The 18574-nt window shown below is 40.1% G+C and overlaps 1 protein-coding gene across 3 annotated transcripts in view; it reads left to right on the top strand.

Moving 5' to 3' along the window:
• Positions 1–17605, top strand: part of dnajc10 (DnaJ (Hsp40) homolog, subfamily C, member 10) — a 33628-nt gene extending 16023 nt beyond the window's left edge. For 2 of the 3 annotated variants that reach the window (XM_046404351.1, XM_046404352.1), the window contains exons 9-25: positions 270–313; positions 3233–3298; positions 3768–3833; positions 3927–4016; positions 4125–4235; positions 4397–4511; positions 6611–6738; positions 8137–8253; positions 8353–8454; positions 8691–8751; positions 10266–10360; positions 11495–11628; positions 12341–12394; positions 12479–12626; positions 15998–16120; positions 17063–17170; positions 17249–17605. In XM_046404351.1, the coding sequence (XP_046260307.1) occupies positions 270–313; positions 3233–3298; positions 3768–3833; positions 3927–4016; positions 4125–4235; positions 4397–4511; positions 6611–6738; positions 8137–8253; positions 8353–8454; positions 8691–8751; positions 10266–10360; positions 11495–11628; positions 12341–12394; positions 12479–12626; positions 15998–16120; positions 17063–17170; positions 17249–17260 (1574 nt within the window). In that variant the 3' untranslated portion in view covers positions 17261–17605. Of the gene's footprint in view, positions 1–269; positions 314–3232; positions 3299–3767; positions 3834–3926; positions 4017–4124; positions 4236–4396; positions 4512–6610; positions 6739–8136; positions 8254–8352; positions 8455–8690; positions 8752–10265; positions 10361–11494; positions 11629–12195; positions 12251–12340; positions 12395–12478; positions 12627–15997; positions 16121–17062; positions 17171–17248 lie in introns of those variants that run through there. The other variant, XM_046404353.1, reaches the window with a different exon arrangement.
• Positions 17606–18574: the final 969 nt, after the last annotated feature.

The following is an 18574-nucleotide window of genomic DNA, read 5'->3' as shown; positions in this document are numbered from 1 at the left end:
TGATAAAGTGTAACTTAACAAACTAAAATTCTTCTGGGTAAGTCCTAACATCTGCACTTGATTATTTATGTCGTATTATCATGTGTATGTTACTAGCATAATATCAATAGTTCATTTTTTAAACATCATGATCTTTAACAATATCAGTATATTATTACACCCCTAGTGCCAATTGTGTAGACCAGAACTGTATTTGCTCACAATCTTACCATCAAGTACGCAACTAAACTATCACATACTAATAACATACTTGCTTTTGTCTCTCTCAGATTGCCTGGAGCCAAGAACAAGACAGAAAGTGGCTGGAATGTTGGTGAGAATACAGCAGTAATATTATCACACAAGTAGTAGCAGAAATATGCTAGATACTGTGTTAGTGATCTCTTCTGCTTAAGTGAAAAAAAATAAGATGCTTATAAAACATTGATTTTTATAATGCAAAAGATTTAAGTTCAAGCAGCAAAAGGAGTTTATTCATTGAGTAAGGCTTCGGTGTCATCAGTGGTGTTGGGATCTCATGCCATCTGCTGAGATTAAGATGATATAAGGGCCTACTTGTAGCCAGAGTTTTACAACTTTTGTAAACAGCGCCAAAACCTCACCAATCTCAGTACATGTGAAATTTGGTTTGAATTCAGAAACTTTGAGACTCACCAGAATCCCTGGGATCCCCAGTCCCCTCCAGTGAGGTCATGCAGGTGATAAAAACATCCACGCTCTTTTACCATGTGCCTAAATGAATCGAACATGATTACTCAGAGGAGTTAAATGCAGCTAACATGGGAGACAGATGTATGCTCTGTCAGAGATCCTCAGGGAAAGTAGACTTAACATTGGAAGTCAGCAAAATGCTTTGTGCTGAAGAAAACATTACAGCAGGACCCCAGGGACACCAACCGTTTTGCTAGCAAGGTGGGCGACAAAACCAGGGGGGTAAGGGCTTACATCAGCCTCACAGTCGAGCAAAACCAAGGCAACAGAATGGCTTCCAACTGAAGAAAAAGGCGCGGTTTGATTGAAACCCCAAACAAGAAGGCAAGTCCAGCTACAAGACTCCAATCCACTTCAGTGGACAGGCTTTGAAGCCAGAAATGGAAAACTTGATTTGGAAATGCTTGACTGAGGCAGTGTGGCAGCTCAACTTTCCCAGTCAGTGACCTGCTCTACTGGACTTCACAAAGGAGTTAGACAGCAGTAACCTGTCAGCAGGACTAGACACAGCATCCTCTTCACCCACTGACATGGTCCTTTGTAGGGTGGCAAAAAAGACAAGAGGAGGCACCCTGAATACCCTCCTGATGCCTCATAGTCTCCTTTCCTAACCTCCCTGGGTGACAACCCCAAACTACTTGGTCCCAACATCAACTTGCCAGTCTCAGAAGTCCCTGGCAGCCAGAATTCTTTTCAGGATCGTAAGTCATGCCTTTGCTCATTAGAAAAAAAATCCCAACCGACCGAGACCCACTTCAGGGAAGAGGGATCAAGTTCCACCTTTTGCATCATTCCCTGTCACCTTGTCAGGTTGAAAGTGCCAGCCACTGCATTGTCTGCATACCCAAGGAGTATGTTGGCAGTCATATAGTTATGTTATAGTTAAACTGTATAGTTAAAAACTTTATATTGCCTATTCAGTTTCAGTTGCAAACATTTTGATTTGTCATAGCAGGAAAATCTTGGATGAAAAAACAACACAATACCAGCACCCAGAAAGTAGCTCACCTGTTACAATTATGCTTTCCCTGCTAAAGCAAGCCTAGGTCCTCGTTCAGATTGCTAGCCCAAAGTGCAGCGTCAAATACAGACTGATAGTGGAGCGTGGAATGGCTGAGCAGAATTCATGTTGCTACTAGCAGACTGGTATGGAGAACAACACAGAGAGAACCAGTCCATGGACAGACAGTTACAACACTTCCTGTTTCATGGCAAAGCGTGGAAATTCGCCGTGCATTAATGACAAGGCCATTCCAAGAGTACTCATCATTAATGTCTGAAGGCTTTTCTAACTGCATTTGATTTGCTCAACCTGAGGGAAACGCTATACAAAAATGTAAAACAAAACATGTAATTTCCTGTTCCCAGCAGGTGGCGCTGTGAATGCAATTAAATATTCACATGTACATGTCCTTAGGTCGAAACTCTTATCCAACATGTGAAGGCTGATGCAGATTTGATAATACATAATAATACTTGAGATAGAGCAGTTTCCTGTTCTGTGGCAAAACGTCAAAATTCGCTGCACTGCAGAACTTCCTGTTTTTTTGGCAAAATAATTAAACTTTGACGCCCTGTAACAACCACACCCTGCAACAAAATGTGAAGCTTTTGATAATTTTTGATCCTTAAATTCTCTTATGATTTTCGCCAATTTTAACAGAAAAACAAAAATGGGTCACTTCCTGTGCATTGTAGAAAGTAGACCCAAGAGACATTATTATAGGTGCTAATGAGATACGTATGCCTATCAAATTTTGTATATTTTGGTCAAGTGGTTTAGCCCTGCAGACTCTTTTCGTGTCAAAAATGTCAAGGGGGCACTACTGATCCAGTTTTTGCGAGCTGTGTCTAGGACCCATATCAGATTGTAATTTTGACAGATTTGCAGATATAAAAGAGTTTTCCATGGGAAAGCCTAGTTTTTTGCTCAAGAGTACTTCAAATAATAATAATAATGATGACAATAGCAATCCTGTAAATAACAATAGGGTCCTCGCACTTTTAATGCTCAGGCCTTAATAATAATGCAGAAGAATCCTGTGAATAGCAATAAGGTCTTTGCACTTTTAGTGCCTGGGCCCTAATAATAAGCATAACGAAGAAACATCTTTTGAATAACAATAGGATCCTCACACTTCAGTGCTTGGGCCCTAATTACAAAAGCACAATGAAAGTACTTTGACAGCACCCGCTTAAACGCTGTCCCACACAGTGTAACAATGAAAACATGTAAGTGCAGAACTCTGACATGTTGCAACATACAGCTCAAGAAGCTGTCTCACAGAGCTCCAAAGGCTGAATAGTGATTTCATTTTTCAGAGAACTAATTAGTTCACTAGGCAGTGCCTTTATATGATGATGATTTGATATCTTGATCAGAACTTCTTTCAGAGCAGGTTGTGCTTGAGAGGTTATATTAGGTGTCCAGTACAGCAAGCACAAATCCTGCTTTGTAGTGCAGGCCTCTGTTTGATTTGTATTTTAATGATCAAATGTTATTATACAATGTGCTGTATAGGATGGCCTAGTTAAGGTGGGATGGATGGACTGCACCTCAGAGGAGCAACTCTGTAATAGTTTCCAGGTGAGGCTTGGCTTGATTTTCATGGTATGATTGTGATGATAAAATATCACATTTATGCTTTGTTGTATTATTTTTGTTATTGTTATTATTATTTACAATCACTAAGTATTGAAAACTGTTTCTTCCGTTTGTTGAACAATTGTCCTGCCAGATAAGAAAATTGATAAACTTTTGAACTCTACACCAGTATTATACTTCTGCAACCATGGACACCAATGCAAAACTACTGATACTATACCAGTAAGATGTTATTCTTTTGGTAGAAACTCATTCCTCAGTTTTGGGATAATTCACCACCAACAGAGCTGGTATCTTTAGTTATGTTGTTTCTGCCCCCAACTGCACTGAATTGTTTTTAATTTGTTTTCAGGTTAAAAAAAAGTGTCATCACTGTGTTTTTTGATGCAGGAGTGATATTAATTTAATTGAATCCCTCTTCTGTATCTCTAATCCCTCTTCTGTATTTCAGGTGACCAGTGGAGTGACTGCTTTATTCCCATCTGAAAGTTCTCTGGATCAACCAGGCAGTGTACTGGTAAGACACAGAACACGTGTTTAGACAGAGTTGCACTGTCTGTGGTAATGCTGTGTAGTAATACAGCACTGTCTCAATGTACCTTTATTCCAGTGGCTGAATACGCTGGACAGTAAAGAGATTTACAGTCAGGTCATCAATCATCTCCCTGATCTGCAACTTCTGAGCAGTGAGAACTTCCAGGTATTCACATACACAAATATAGCCTACAGCTTTCAGGTACAGATCAGTGCTCTTCTATACTCGGCAAACTGTACAACCTTTTAATACAGTGTAACTTCTTGTCTCCAGAGGAAGCTAGCCCATCATCGCTGGCTGGTGAGTTTTACGTTTGGAGAAAGAAGCCCCACCTCCAATGAGTATAAGAAGCTACCAGCTTTCCTCAAAAATGACCACATACAGGTACCTGTTTGTCTATCTCTTTCTCTGTCCTCTCTCTCTCTCTCTCTCTCTCTCTCTCTCTCTCTCTCTCTCTCTCTCTCTCTCTCTCTCTCTCTCTCTCTCTCTTTTTGTTTCCTTCTGCCTGAATGAATGCATGTCCAACCGAGTTTCTGTCTCTCCAGGTTAGCAGAGTGGACTGTATTGCAGACTCAGAGCTGTGTCAGTCTCTCTACATCCATAAACCCTGTGTCGCCGTCTTTAAAGGACTGGGAATCCGTGACTTTGAGATCCATCATGGTCAGTATTACAGACTGTATGTAACTGTAGGATGGTATGGATGGCAGTATTTGTCTGTCAGTCTACCAATTTGGTCCAGACTGAAATGTATTATCAAAGTTTTGAGGGATTGCCACAAAATTTTGTACAGAAATTCATTGTCTGCTGGTGATGACTCGTTTATTGAATTTCAGACATTCATATTCCCCTCAAGATCTATTGTAGTAACTTTGGTAATTTTTCATCTTCAGATTGAGCAGCAGCATGTGTATTTGTATATTGAAAATATTTTAATGAAACCATTGATTTCCCTGTTTCTACTATAGGTTATTTTTTACATTTTGTATTTTTTCACCCACTATTCTGTTTGCACAACAGAAAGGCAGCTGCATCCAGAGGAGGCTAGTTGTTAATTAATGCAGCCTATCAAAATTATAGTGGATGGTGTCATTCTCTTGAACATATGAAAAACTGTTAAAATGGGTTGCCACATATACTTCAACAGCTTTTAAGTCTAAGTGCTTTAAAACTGGAGTCGGCATTGTGGAGTTGTTGATGGTGAGATGGAAGTTAGGGGGTGGTGCTGATGAGGGGTTTGGGGCCAATGATGATGATGGCTGATTTGTCGCAATTTAGCTGGAGGAAGTTGGCTTGCATCCAGGATTGTAGCTGTGGGCAGTGGGTGAGCGTGGAGCAGGTTGCGGGGATAATGGATTTTGTGGAAATGAAGAGCTGGACATCGTCGGCGTAGCAGTGGAAGTGAAGGTTATGGTGGCAGGTGATGTTACCAAGGGGGAGCATGTACAGGATGAAGAGGAGGGGTCCAAGGACCGAGCCCTTGGGGGATGCCTTGCAGCAGGAGGGCGTTGGAGGAGATGCAGTTATTGATGCTGATGAACTGGTGTCGGTCGAAGAGGTAGGATCTGAGCCAAGAGAGGGCGGTGTCAGTGATGTTGAGTGAAGATTCCAGACGAGAGAGGAGGATGCTGTGGCTGATGGTATCGAAGGCTGCAGTGAGGTTGAGGAGGATGATGTTGAGGTGGCCAGAGTCAGCGGAGAGGATGAGGTCGTTAGTGACTTTGAGGAGGGCAGTTTCTCTGCTGTGCTGTGCTGTCCTGTGTACAAAAACCAGATTGAAATGGTTCCAAGAGATTATTGGAGGAGAGGTGATTTTTGAGTTGGGTGGCGACAGCACATTCCAGTATTTTTGACAGAAAGGGAAGGTTGGAGATGGGTCTGAAGTTGCTCATTGTGTCGGGGTTGATGCCAGGTTTTTTGAGGACGGGGGGGTATATACATTTATACATATACATATAAATTCAAAGCATCACTGTGTCTGATTACAGCCTCATAGAGTTGTTACTATTGCTGTAAAACCTTAGTCCATTTTCTCTTCAAATGCATTGTCATTTTAGTCTCAATGGATCAAAAGAGCATTCTTTTTGGTTTTTCTTTGACAAACATTGTGAATATTGGTTCCTGGTACTTTTTTTTTTTTTTGGTATTACCTCAGTCAAAGTTCCAAGTGACCTGAGCCCATTATAAAAGTTAGTGTGAAAACAATGCAGATCACTCACTTGTCTCAGAGAGTTGGCACTTGCATGACACGGAGCAACCAGAGTGATCTTGTCATCTGTGGTCTGATGTAAAATTTCCAAGCATTTCCTTATTTGTTTCAGCAGTCGTTTTTCTTGCTGCCTTCAGCCTTGTTGTTGTCCCCTCGCTGTGAAAAGCAGCCACATAGTATGAATCAACATCCCTTCAACATCCTCTATTGTTCCTGTGTTTGTGTCTCATTGAAAATTATGTCAGAGCAGTTTCATGTTTTTTAGGTAGTGGTCAGCTGATTTATTTGTTTAAAGACAAGTTGTTATGGTGCATATGTATACATGTGTATGCCCAAGATGAGGTGCTCAAAAGTTGTTGTTTTTTTCCAAGCGTTCCAAAAGGAAGATGTTCAATTTACTATAATAGAAGACTAAGAACAACAAGCCACAACTAGAGAATGTTTGAGTTTTTTTAATGAATACTAGATTGGTAAAATGATTACATGGTTTTTTTTTTTGATTCACTAATCGATTAATCACCCTGTCTTGTCTGTGTTACCTTTATATCTGTAGGTAAAGATGTGTTGTACAACATCGTGAGTTTTGCAAGGGACAGTGTCCGTGCTCATGTGACGACTCTGACACCAGAAAACTTTCCTTCAGACAGAAAAGACGCCTGGCTGGTTGACTTCTTTGCTCCGGTGTGTAACTAACTACTTTATTCAGAAGACTGATCGATATACACATCCTCCACACATACACACACACACACACACACATACACTTACGTTGATTTGATCTGTTGCTACTTTTTGAAAATTATACTTTTTCGTTAATATATTGAAGCTTTTCTGTATTGTTTGATGTGCACAAAAAGGTGGTGAACTAGGTCCCAAAATACTTGTTAGATCATCTTAGAAGCATAGATACAGAGCCCTAGCCTGAGATACCTATTTGTGTAATTAGTATGCATGTTAACCATTGGCATGTCTCATGTAGCATATTCGCATGATCAGAAATATACAGGTAGAAATGCCAAATCACACAAACAGGGAGAGATAAAGAAAGAGACATAACTCTAAATTCCGACATGTCTGTAACGATGAACATGCCCACAAGCTTAAGGTTCGTGAGAGGCAAGAAAGCGTCTGAGTTTGTGTGTGTGTGTGTGTGTCAAGTCTTGATCAAAATTTAGTAAAAGAAAATGCAGGTTATTACTTTTCCATCACCACTGTGACTAGGAGTTTATGCATGGAGATTAATACCTCAAATGGTGAAAAACCATTTTTAATATGAATGGATGGAAATACGACATTTCTGTTTGTTGCATATTTTAACTAATTAAATTTTTTTTAAATGCATTTATGAACAGGTGGATGGAAATGCCCATGTTGTAGTGTTATTACTCCCAGGCTTTAGTTGTATTAACAAGTTGTAAGTTTTATTTTATTTAAATAGCCCAATATCACAAATCACAATTTACAACTTAAAGTCTTCCAGTCCGTTCAGCATATGATACGCTCTTTGATACGTCTTTTGACCCTAAATTCAGAAAAGGGGAAACTCTCGTAAGGTCATACTGTAATTGGGAAAAAAATGGAAGAAACCTCAAGAGCTGAGCTGAAAAATAAAAATAAGAGCTGAGTATGTAATTTATATACTTACTGCTAAACATGTCTGCAGTGTTCAGTGTCGTATGAAGCAAGAAAACAACAACATTTTATATTTGAACAGGGCAACGTAAGAGAAACCTATGCATGCATTAAAAACAATTCTAGTGATTCAATTCAAATTCAGATCAGTTAATTATAGTGCCAATTCACAGCAAAAGTTATCTCACGACAATTTCCAATTAGAGCAGGACTAGACCAAACTCTTTAATGATAGAAGGAAGTTACAGTAATCCAGCCTGTGGAAGTGATAGAAGGACATTAAAGGACATGTCCTGATCAAAAATAACTTCTAGATTCCTTCCGGTGGAGCTTGAGGCCAAGGCTAAGCCACCTAGAGTTGCTCATTGGATCATTGGATAATTTGATGTTATCTACTTAAATATTACTTCAATAAATGTGTCATAAATGTGTGATTCATATATGCAGTGGTGTCCTCCATGCCAAGCCTTACTGCCTGAACTGAGAAAAGCTTCAATTCAGCTGGCTGGCCAGATGAAGTTCGGTACTTTGGACTGTACCATACATCACAACCTGTGCTCTATGGTAAACACATATATACACACACATACACATTCATAAAGAGCTGGAGACAGGTTCATGCCCCAGACAGGGTAATCATTTGTCTTTTTCTCTTTTTCTTAGTATAATATTCAGGCTTATCCCACCACAATTATCTTTAACGGGTCGTCTGTTTATGAATATGAAGGACAACATTCAGCTGACGGTATCCTCGAGTTCATACAGGTACTACTTCATGCCAGTTACATTCTAATACTCACTACTCCTGTTGCTTCCAGAAATGTGCAGACTTACTAGATGATAAATATGCAACGTAGCATATAAAAAAGAGAATATGCCTGCATAGTGCAGACACATAGTGCAGAAAAGTAGTGCAGCAGTTATTTCAAATAAAATGGTTTCATGAACACCTGCTGAAGTACACATTTGGCAGATTTTTTTTTTTTTTTCTGTTTCTGCAGGATCTGATCGATCCATCTGTAGTGGTCATGGATCCTTCCAGCTTCACACAGAGAGTGAAAGGTAACACTAGTTCTGAAGCATTAAATCAGGCATCACCAAATGGCGGACCTCGGTCCGGATCTGGACTGAGTGATGTTTCTGTCCGAACCCGTGACCAATCTCTGATAGATAATTTCCATGTGGCATTTTTTCTGATGGTCGAGGCTATAAACAGCGGGCGCTGCTTCTCCAGTTAATATGACAATAGCTTCACACAGTTGAGCCAATCAGATCGTTTGTTCATCATACGCCGCCAGTGCATCAGAGCAGAGAGGAAGAGACAGTGATGACAGCATGGCTTGCTCCAAAAGAAGGAAGGTTGATACGGAAAACCGTTGTTTTAAAGATGAATGGAATGAGAAATGTATGTTCATTCTTCCGGCAGACAGTTCAAAACCAGTGTGTCTCATATGCGCAGAAAGCGCGGCATTAATTAAAAGTGGCGATGTGATGCCCCACTACGAAACAAAGTACAGCTCAACAACCAAAGTTGTCCCCTGAAGTCTGAGCTGAGGGCACACAAAATAACTAAACTGCAAGCCCAGTATGACAGATCTACCCGACTCATCACGCATACATTTACAGCACAGCAACGTGCAAACAAATGTTCACTAAAGTTATCGTGGATTTTGGGGCAACATTAAAAAAACCTTTCAGTGATGGGACAGATGGGACAGAGTGCTTAAACGCTGTTGCTGAGACAGTGTTTGATGGAAAACCAGAAGACGAGATGTGTGAAAAAATCAAACAAATCCCGATGTCGGTTTCAACAGCAACCAGAAAATCAGAAATATTGGCAGATGATGTACTGGCACAGCTTGATGCAGCTATTCTGCGTGCACTGTGCCTATCTTTTGCCATTGATGAGTCTACAGATGTTACAGATAATGCCCAGCTTCTGTACTTTTTTTAGAGTAGGCCTTCAATTCTTTAGGCTTGAACCTCTTTAATGTAAGAGAAGGCTCTGTTTGCGCTTTTTTTTAATTTATTTCACTCTGAGCTTTCTGTTTTCTTGAATCTGAAATAAAGGCCTTAAATTTATTTGCCTGGGACTGCTTTTATTTATGGTAAAAGAGCTAGCTGTGCACTCAGTTAAACATTTCCTGCATTGAAAATTGACATTAAATATTGTTGAAACTATATGAAAATGTGGACATAAAGGAAAGCTATAAGACACAAGCTGGACTTCGGTTGGGAACTTTTACTTGGAGGAAATTTTAATAACTGGACTTGAGTGACATTTACTTGAATACCCCTGCAGTAGATAGTCCTGGTATTGAGTGCTAGACCAGGGGCCATTTGCAACAACAAAGATGTTAAAATTCATCAGGCTGCATGAAACTGTTTGGTTTTAGACAGCTTTTTTTCTTTAGTAATTCAGTACAGTTCAATAGGATTTTTGCTGCATTTTGGTAAAACCAAGTCTTATACTTGTGAAACTAAGACCTAAACTCAATAGTCCAAGTTCCTTATCCAGTTACTACTGCTGATAGTAATAGTGAATCTCTTCTCTTCTCCTGTTTTGTTGCTTGCAGGTAGAGCTGAAGGACAGATTTGGGCTGTGGATTTCTATGCTCCATGGTGTGGTCCCTGTCAGGCTCTGATGCCAGAGTGGAGACGCATGGCCAGGGTACAAGACACACTGAACACGTCATATAGACTCTTTTTCATTAGAGAAGATCAGTAATACTAACTGTTCATTGCTACATCTTCTGCAACATAAACTAGTTTAATTATGAACCAGTGAACATCCTGCAGAGAGCTTAAGAAGCACTGCAGCTAGGGCTCGACAATTTTATCTGTTTGTTTGTTTTCTAACAGCATGCATGAAGACAAACAGTAAAATATTATATTTTTCAGGATTTCATACTGTCAGACATGCAGCCGGTTTAATCAGTTTCTGTGCAGATGGAGCAGAAAACTTAAGTATAACGTTTCTCTTAGTGGGTAGAAGTACCTGAAAATTTGTGCAAAACTCACCTTTTTCAGTATTTTTACTTTTAAGTTTTTTTTGCTTATTACAGTGCCGCACACTTGGTTCTCATACCCCAACAGATAGAGGCTTTCAAATACTTCTGGGGACAAAAAAAATCAAATATTGACATCAGTATTTGAAATTTTTAAAACTCCAACAACAATATGTACTAGTAACTACTGGTAATACTACTGCTACAACTAGTACTAGCACTAGTGCTTCTACTGCAGCTACTATCTTTTTTATGTAGGTGTGACAAAAATAAACCATTTAAAATATGTTTTGGGCATTTTATGCCTTTTTTTCTGGGGAGTTTTACAGTAGCAAGTTGACAGAAACTGAGAGGAGAATGATGGGAAATGACGTATTCCCATGTCAGTCAGCCTCAAAAATCCATGAAAAGGCCATGAATGTTGCCTTTGATGGTCACTGTCTTAAACCCTCAATGACAGCAGGGTTACCCTAACATTTTTTGTAAGGATACCTTAAATTTCATTATTAAACATCTGTGACCAACATATGTACTGAGCTGGACAGTTTAGACTGGAAAAATTTACTTCTCAGTGCTCTGCGATGGACAGAGTAATGCGGACAGTTTTTTCAGTGACCCCAAACATATCCACAAATTTGTGATACGAAAGAGAAGAGTCAACACAGGGGATCTGGACCATTTAAAGTACCACAGTTTACGGATCTGACTGAAAGTTCAGTTGCTGCTGCTAGTGATCAACAATGCACAGAGTGTAGCTTGTCTAATCTGCTTGGATCTTTCTGTTTCTCAACATTCAGCTGCTTTCAGGTCAGATCTTGGTTGGTTCAGTTGACTGTCAGCAGTTTCAGTCATTCTGTCAGAGTCAGAATGTAAGGGCATACCCTGAAATCCGTCTCTACTCCAGCAGCACCCGGCAGCCAGATCGCTACATGTATGTACACACTTTGAAAAAGTCATTCTGTATGCCCATGATCAAAAACCTTTATTTGGCTAAGGTTTCAAAAAAGGAGATTGCTCCAGTGTCCCTCATTGATTTGGCCTGAACTGGCAACAATCAATGTTTTTATGTTTTTTTTATTGCTATTTTATATGTAATGACAAATGGGTCGCTTGTAAAGAATTACACCTGACTCTGGTAGAGATTGGAAAAAGACCTAAAAGATAGTGGATGTTGGACCTACATTTATCAGGTGGACACAAATACTGTGCCAAATGAATGATAATTTGCTCTGAAACTTCAGGATATGTGAATAAGCAACAAGCTTACCATTGACTTCATAATATGTCAACTGCCCCCACGAAAAGATATCAGATATGTTCAGGTAGTTGAATGGTGGTGCAGGCAGAAATACTGGGACGTTTAAGAGCGTTTCTCATGCCTGTGCACCTGGTTTCACAATGTTTGAGATTTCTAAAACAGAATCAGGCGTACTCGCAGCTTTATAAATCTTATTAAAATAATGCATATGTATATTTCTGTCTTTGTGTGTACATGCAGTTTTAATCATGAATCTACAGAATTTCATGCACCTGGTCCCAAGTCTTTCTCAAGGGTCTGTTAACACTATTTTTGGATGTTAATATCATAAGTCACAAAGTTTTCTCTTTCTGTTTATTGATCCTGTTGATCTCTGTCTTTTCAGGAGTTATAATGGTTGGCACAGAGATGCTCATTCACTGAGAGCATGGGCACTCAGGTAAGACACAAATAGTCAAAAGAATGATTGGGTTAATATGGAGTTCTTCAGATGTGTGGTTGTGTTAATGTCTTGTCTGTACAGCTCTTTACCCAGAGCATCGGTGGACCTGACTCCAGAGTCCTTTAGGTCTCAGGTTCTGTCAGGTCAGGATCACTGGGTTCTGGATTTTTATGCTCCTTGGTGTGGACCCTGTCAACATTTTGCCCCAGAGTTTGAGGTCCTAGCTCGGGTGAGTTGCCTCCTTCTTTTATTAAAAATAATATTTACACTATATAGACAAAACTACTGGGGCACCTAACCATTACACCAGCAGGGACTTTAATGACACTGGATTCTAAATGGGGCAGCTCTAGGCCACGAGGGCAGCTGTGACTTAGAGGTTGGAGAAGTGGCTTGTGACCGGAGGGTGTGTGTTCACTGCATGTAATTTACTGGGTGCTGCATGTGTATTCAACCAAGGATTCAATTCTATTCCATTCAGTTTATTTATATAGCGCCAATTCACAACAAAAGACACTTTCCAGTTAGAGCAGGTCTACACCAAACTCTTTAATTAAATTGTAATACCAAGAACCCAACATTTCCCCTTGAGCAAGCACTTGGCGACAGTGGTGAGGAAAAACTGTCTTTTAGAAGGCAGAAACCTCGGAGCAGACCCCGGCTCAAGAAGGGCGGCCATCTGCCTTGACCGGTTGGGTTGAGAGAGAGAGCAGGAGAGAGAGACAGACAGACAGACAGACAGTGAGGGAGAGGGGGTTGGGGTGTGAGAGAAGGAGCACACAAGCAGAGATGCATAGCAGCAGTAATTATACCAGAAACATTGGAACTAAATAATGATAATGACAGTGAAGTATACAGAACGTACTATGGTAATTATAATAGCAATATAAGTAACAATAATAATGGCAGCAGCTGCAGCAGAGTAGTAATAGAATTAAAATGAGAATCAGAAAAACTTTTATTGCCAGGTAGGTTCCACCTACGAGGAATTTGTTTTGGCATCTTTTGCAGCAGACATACACAAGAAAAGAGAATAAAAATGATAAATAGTGCAGAGTGATGACATGACAAGGGAACTGGATGTGCATGGGGAAAGTGCGTGTGTGTGTATGTGTGTGAGGGACTGGGGTGTGTCAGTGGTTGACTTCTCATTTGTTCATGAGCCTGACAGCAGAGGGGGAGAAGCTGTTTTATATAAAATAGATTATGACTAGACAGTAGTAATCGCAGTAAATTTTGAGCAGGACCGCAGCAGGAGGTCCAACCATGATTCTTGGGAACCTGCGAGACGAGAAAGCACAAGGACTCCAGGGAAGAAGTTGAGTTAGTGATATGCATTAAGGAAGGAGAGGGAGAGGAAGAGAGAGCTCAGTGTGTCATTGGAGGGCCCCCGGTAGTCTAAGCCTATAGCAGCATAACTACCAGCCCTAACTATAAGCTTTATCAAAGAGGAAAGTTTTTAGTCTACTAAATATCTCTTATAGAGAGGGTGTCCGCCTCCCGGACCGAAACCGGAAGATGGTTCCATAGTAGAGGAGCTTGATAACTAAAGGCTCTGGTTCCCAATCTACTTTTGAGGAGTCTAGGAACCACAAGTAACCCTGCATTTTGGGAACGCAAAGTTTTGGTGGGATAATAGGGTACTATTAACTCTTTAAGATAGGATGGTGCCTGACCGTTCAGGGCTTTATAAGTGAGGAGGAGAATTTTAAAATCTATCCTGAATTTTACAGGTAGCCAATGTAGAGAAGCCAGAACAGGAGAAATATGGTCTCTCATGCTGGTTCTTGTCAGTAGTCGTGCTGCAGCATTCTGGATTAGCTGGAGAGTCTTTATGGATTTATTGGGGCAGCCTGATAGAAGGGAGTTACAGTAATCCAGTCTAGAGGTAATGAATGAATGGACTAATTTTTCTGCATCTTTCTGACTCAGAATGTGCCTGATTTTTGCAATATTGCGGAGGTGAAAGAATGCAGTCTTTGAAATATTTGCTATGTGCGAGTTAAAGGACATGTCCTGGTCAAAGATAACTCGTAAATTCCTTACAGTGGAGCTTGAGGCCACGGCTAAGCCATCTGGCAGTGCAATATCACTGCATAATTTGTTTCTAAGGTGTTCGGGGCCCAGAACAATAACTTCAGTTTTGTCTGAATTTAGAAGTAAAAAATTGCAAGTCATCCAGGTTTTATGTCTTTAGGACGTGTCTGAAGTTTGACTAGCTGATTTGTTTTTTCTGGTTTCAACAATTGTCATTGCAGCTAATCTGCATAACATTGACAATGTATAGAATGTTTTCTGATAATATCACCAATGGGAAGCATATACAGGCTGAATAATATTGGCCCAAGGACAGAACCTTGGGGAACTCCATGACTAACTTTTGAGAGTGTGGACGATGTATCATTAACATGAACAAATTGAAATCGATCTGATAAATAAGACTGAAACCAGCTTAATGCAGTTCCTTTGATGCCAATTAGGTGTAACAATCTGTGCAGTAATATGGAATGGTCAATGGTGTCAAAAAAGCACTAAGGTCTAACAATACAAGATCTGATGCCAATATGAGGTCAATTGTGACAACCAATGCCGTTTCTGTGCTATGATGAGCTCTAAAGCCAGATTGAAAATCCTCAAATAAGTTATTATTATGAAGAAAGTCACATAGCTGATTGGCGACTGTTCTTTCAAGGATCTTGGAAAGAAATGGAAGGTTAGATATTAGTCTGTAGTTGCTTAAAACCTCTGGGTCAAGTGTGTGTTTTTTAAGGAGAGGTCTGATTACAGCTACTTTAAAGGACTGGGGTACATAGCCTGTTATCAGGGACAGATTGATCATGTGTAATAGACTAAGTAAGGGTAAAGCTTCTTTGAGGAGGTTGGTAGAGATGGGGTCTGAGAGGCATGTTGTTGGCTTGGATGAATATATAAGTGAATATAACTGATGAGGGTCAATGGGAGAAAAGCAGTCAAGATGATTATCTGGTTTGCACATTTTGCTTTCATTTGCCAACCTCTGTATTATACCAGGGTGCAAGTCTCCTGCTTTATACGTTTCTTTTGTAGCGGGGCGACAGAATCTATCGTTGTCCGTAATGAGCTTGCAGCACTGTCCACACAATGGTCAATTTGAGAGGGACTACAACTGGCATAAGACTTTTTCTTAGTGTTGTAATGGTCACTAGTATCGGGACATGATACTGAAGTAAATGACAATAGAATTGCTTCCTTAAATTTAGCCACAGCATTATCAGACAGGTATCTAGTGCAGGAGTTTTTTCTTGGTGGTATGTAGTCAAGTAGTACAAACTCAAAAGTTATTAATGGTTAGATAAAACTTCAATGCAATAACAAGGTCAAGAGTATGATTGAAGCAGTGAGTGGGTTTATGTACACACTGACAGAAGCTGATTGCATCTCAGAGAGAGATAAATGCTGCGCAAAGGCTATCATTACCATCGTCCATGTGGATGTTGAAATTGCCAATAATAATTACTTTGATAATAATAATTGCTATTGGCTCTGACATGAAACATAAATTGAGCCATTCTTTCTATGTATGTGAAGATCTTAAAAGGATGTCCTTTGTGTGATTGACAGATTCTTAAAGGGGAGGTTCGGGCAGGGAAGGTGGACTGTCAGGCACATCATCAGACCTGTCAATCAGCTGGAATCACCGCATACCCAACCGTCAGATTCTACCCATACCTGGGTGCAAAGAGGGTGAGGACACACACGCAGGCACGCAAAGCAGCAGCACTTCCATAGAAATAAGCCACCTCACCTAGAATATGTGATGTCTCTGTTACAGAGCACAGAATCAACCCCCCAGACGTGTTTTGGGGGAATATGTAACACAGAAAATGTCATTGTAATGTTGACCTGAAAGTGTTTATCTTTGTTGATATCGAGACACCAGTGGTTTCAGTAATGGCAAGTGTGGTTTAGCACTACAACACAAAGTTGTCAAGCAGCTACAGTAGTTTGAAATGCAACAGAGGAGCAGAAGGTCTGTCTTTTTACAGCGCAGCCAAATAAAGTTAATGGGACAGTTTCTCCAAATCAAAAATACATATTTTCCTCTTAGCTGTAGTGCTTTTTGCACAGCTCCTTCAGCATGGTGAAACAGAAAGAGAATAGAACTTGCATGGAACTGCTCACTTTTTTTTTTTTTTTTTTTTTTTTTTTTACCACAAGCCAAGCACCATCAGCTTCTATTACATTGGTGATATCTGTAAAACGTGCTAACAAATGAATAAATAGCATTACAGATGAGAGGAAAAATGTTTTTAAACATATAGTCAGCAACTACGATCTCCATCCAATTTCATGCTGCACACACCGACGGCAGTTTTCTACAACACATCAGGACACAGTGAAAGGAGTTGGTTAGCTTGTTTGGTTAGCTTATAATAGTGGACACTGCCACGGACTATGAAATTCTGTATGGAGTAATGTAAAACACTGAATGGCTATTGGCTATTGTTGAAAAAATGTTGACCATAACTAATATCAAACCGGCTTTTAAGTTCTTGAAAACCCTCAGGATTCTGACTTTAAATGGTGTGAGAATGGAATGGTCACGTTTGATGTGAAGGAGTCAAATATGAGCTGAACTTGGAGTTATTGTCTAAAAGATGTGTAATTATATGTGTGTGTTGACAGCTTGAACAAAATGGAGAACACATTAGTAGTCGGGATGCTAACATGATTGCTGACATCATCAGACAGCAACTGCAACGCCTGTCACCGCGCTTACATGCAAAACCAAAGGTAACTCACAGTTTATTTCAGATTTAAATATCAAACCAGACCGTGAAACAGAGTGTAATTATGTCTTTTTCTCTACAGGATGAACTCTGATGATCTTGGGGTAATGACCTGCAGTCTGATTGATCAGGGAGAGACCAACCATTTTGGATTTGATCAACCAGTAAATACTCTGTGATAAGATCACAGCTGTAACACACACAGGCAGACAGACAGAGGCTGGGTGTCACCTTCTGTGTTGAATGTACTGAATTCTTCTACCTTTTTTATTTTTTCTCCATTATTTGTATTTACTCTATGAAGTAAAACTGTTTGACATTGTATACTGGACATATTACTGAAACACACACGCACACAGAGCCAGATGTTGACATGGTGTTGTATTTTATTGTGTAGACACTGCTGAATGTTCAGAATAAAGAGTTTTTTCTGTTAAAAGCCTTTGACGGTTGCATCAGTTTAACAACTTTTTTTATTCCACTTCTACACTTTATATTACAGATTCTTATTGATCTCAGAAGTCATAATGTCATGTAGAACTGACAAGATTAGGCCACTAATTGATTACTGTATTGATGGAATATTAACTGTCAACTGCATGTACAACATCCATTGCACGTCTGCCCGTCCTGGGTGAGGGATCCCTCCTCTGTTGCTCACCCTGAGGTTTCTTCCATTTTTTCCTGTTAAAGGTTTTTCTGGGAGTTTTTCCTTAGTCGATGTGAGGGTCGAAGGGCAGAGGATGTTGCTGATGTTATGTTAAGTCCTTTGAGACAAACTGCTTGTAAAAATGGGCTATACAAATAAAGTTGACTTGACTTGACTTGACTCAACTGACAACTTGACTGGCCCACACAGAGCCCTGGCCTGAACCCCATCAAACGCTTTTGGGATGACTGTTATGGAAATTGTGAGCCAGGCGTTTATGTCCAACATCAGTGCCTGACCTCACAAATGCTCTATTGCATGAATGGGCAAGAACTCCCATAGAAACACTCTAGAATCTTGTGGAAAGCCTTCCCAGAAGAGTGGAAGCCATTATAGCTGCAAAGCTGTCTATGTATTAAGAATCTTAAAGTCGCTGTTGGTGTAATGGTCAAGTGCCCCAAAAGTTTTGTCTATATATGAATGGGCAGTAGATGAAATCAATTTCAATTTATTTATTTATATAGCACCTTATAGAATCAAAATTGTCTCTAGATGCTTAGCAGAGACCCAGAGCCTGAACCCCCGAGCAAGCAGACAGTGGCAAGGAAAAACTCCCTTTTAACAGGAAGAAACCTTGAGCAGGACCCAGCTCACAAGGGAGAACCATCCTGCTGATAGTCGGCTGGGTGAAGGGGGGAAAGAAGAGGTAGACAGGACAGAGAGGGTGAATGAGAGAGAGAGAGAAACATACATGCAATA

Source organism: Scatophagus argus, chromosome 11 (assembly GCF_020382885.2).
Source record: "Scatophagus argus isolate fScaArg1 chromosome 11, fScaArg1.pri, whole genome shotgun sequence".
NCBI lineage: Eukaryota > Metazoa > Chordata > Actinopteri > Scatophagidae > Scatophagus > Scatophagus argus.
The sequence above is the reverse complement of the archived record's forward strand: the minus strand, read 5'-3'. Positions and strand labels throughout refer to the sequence as shown.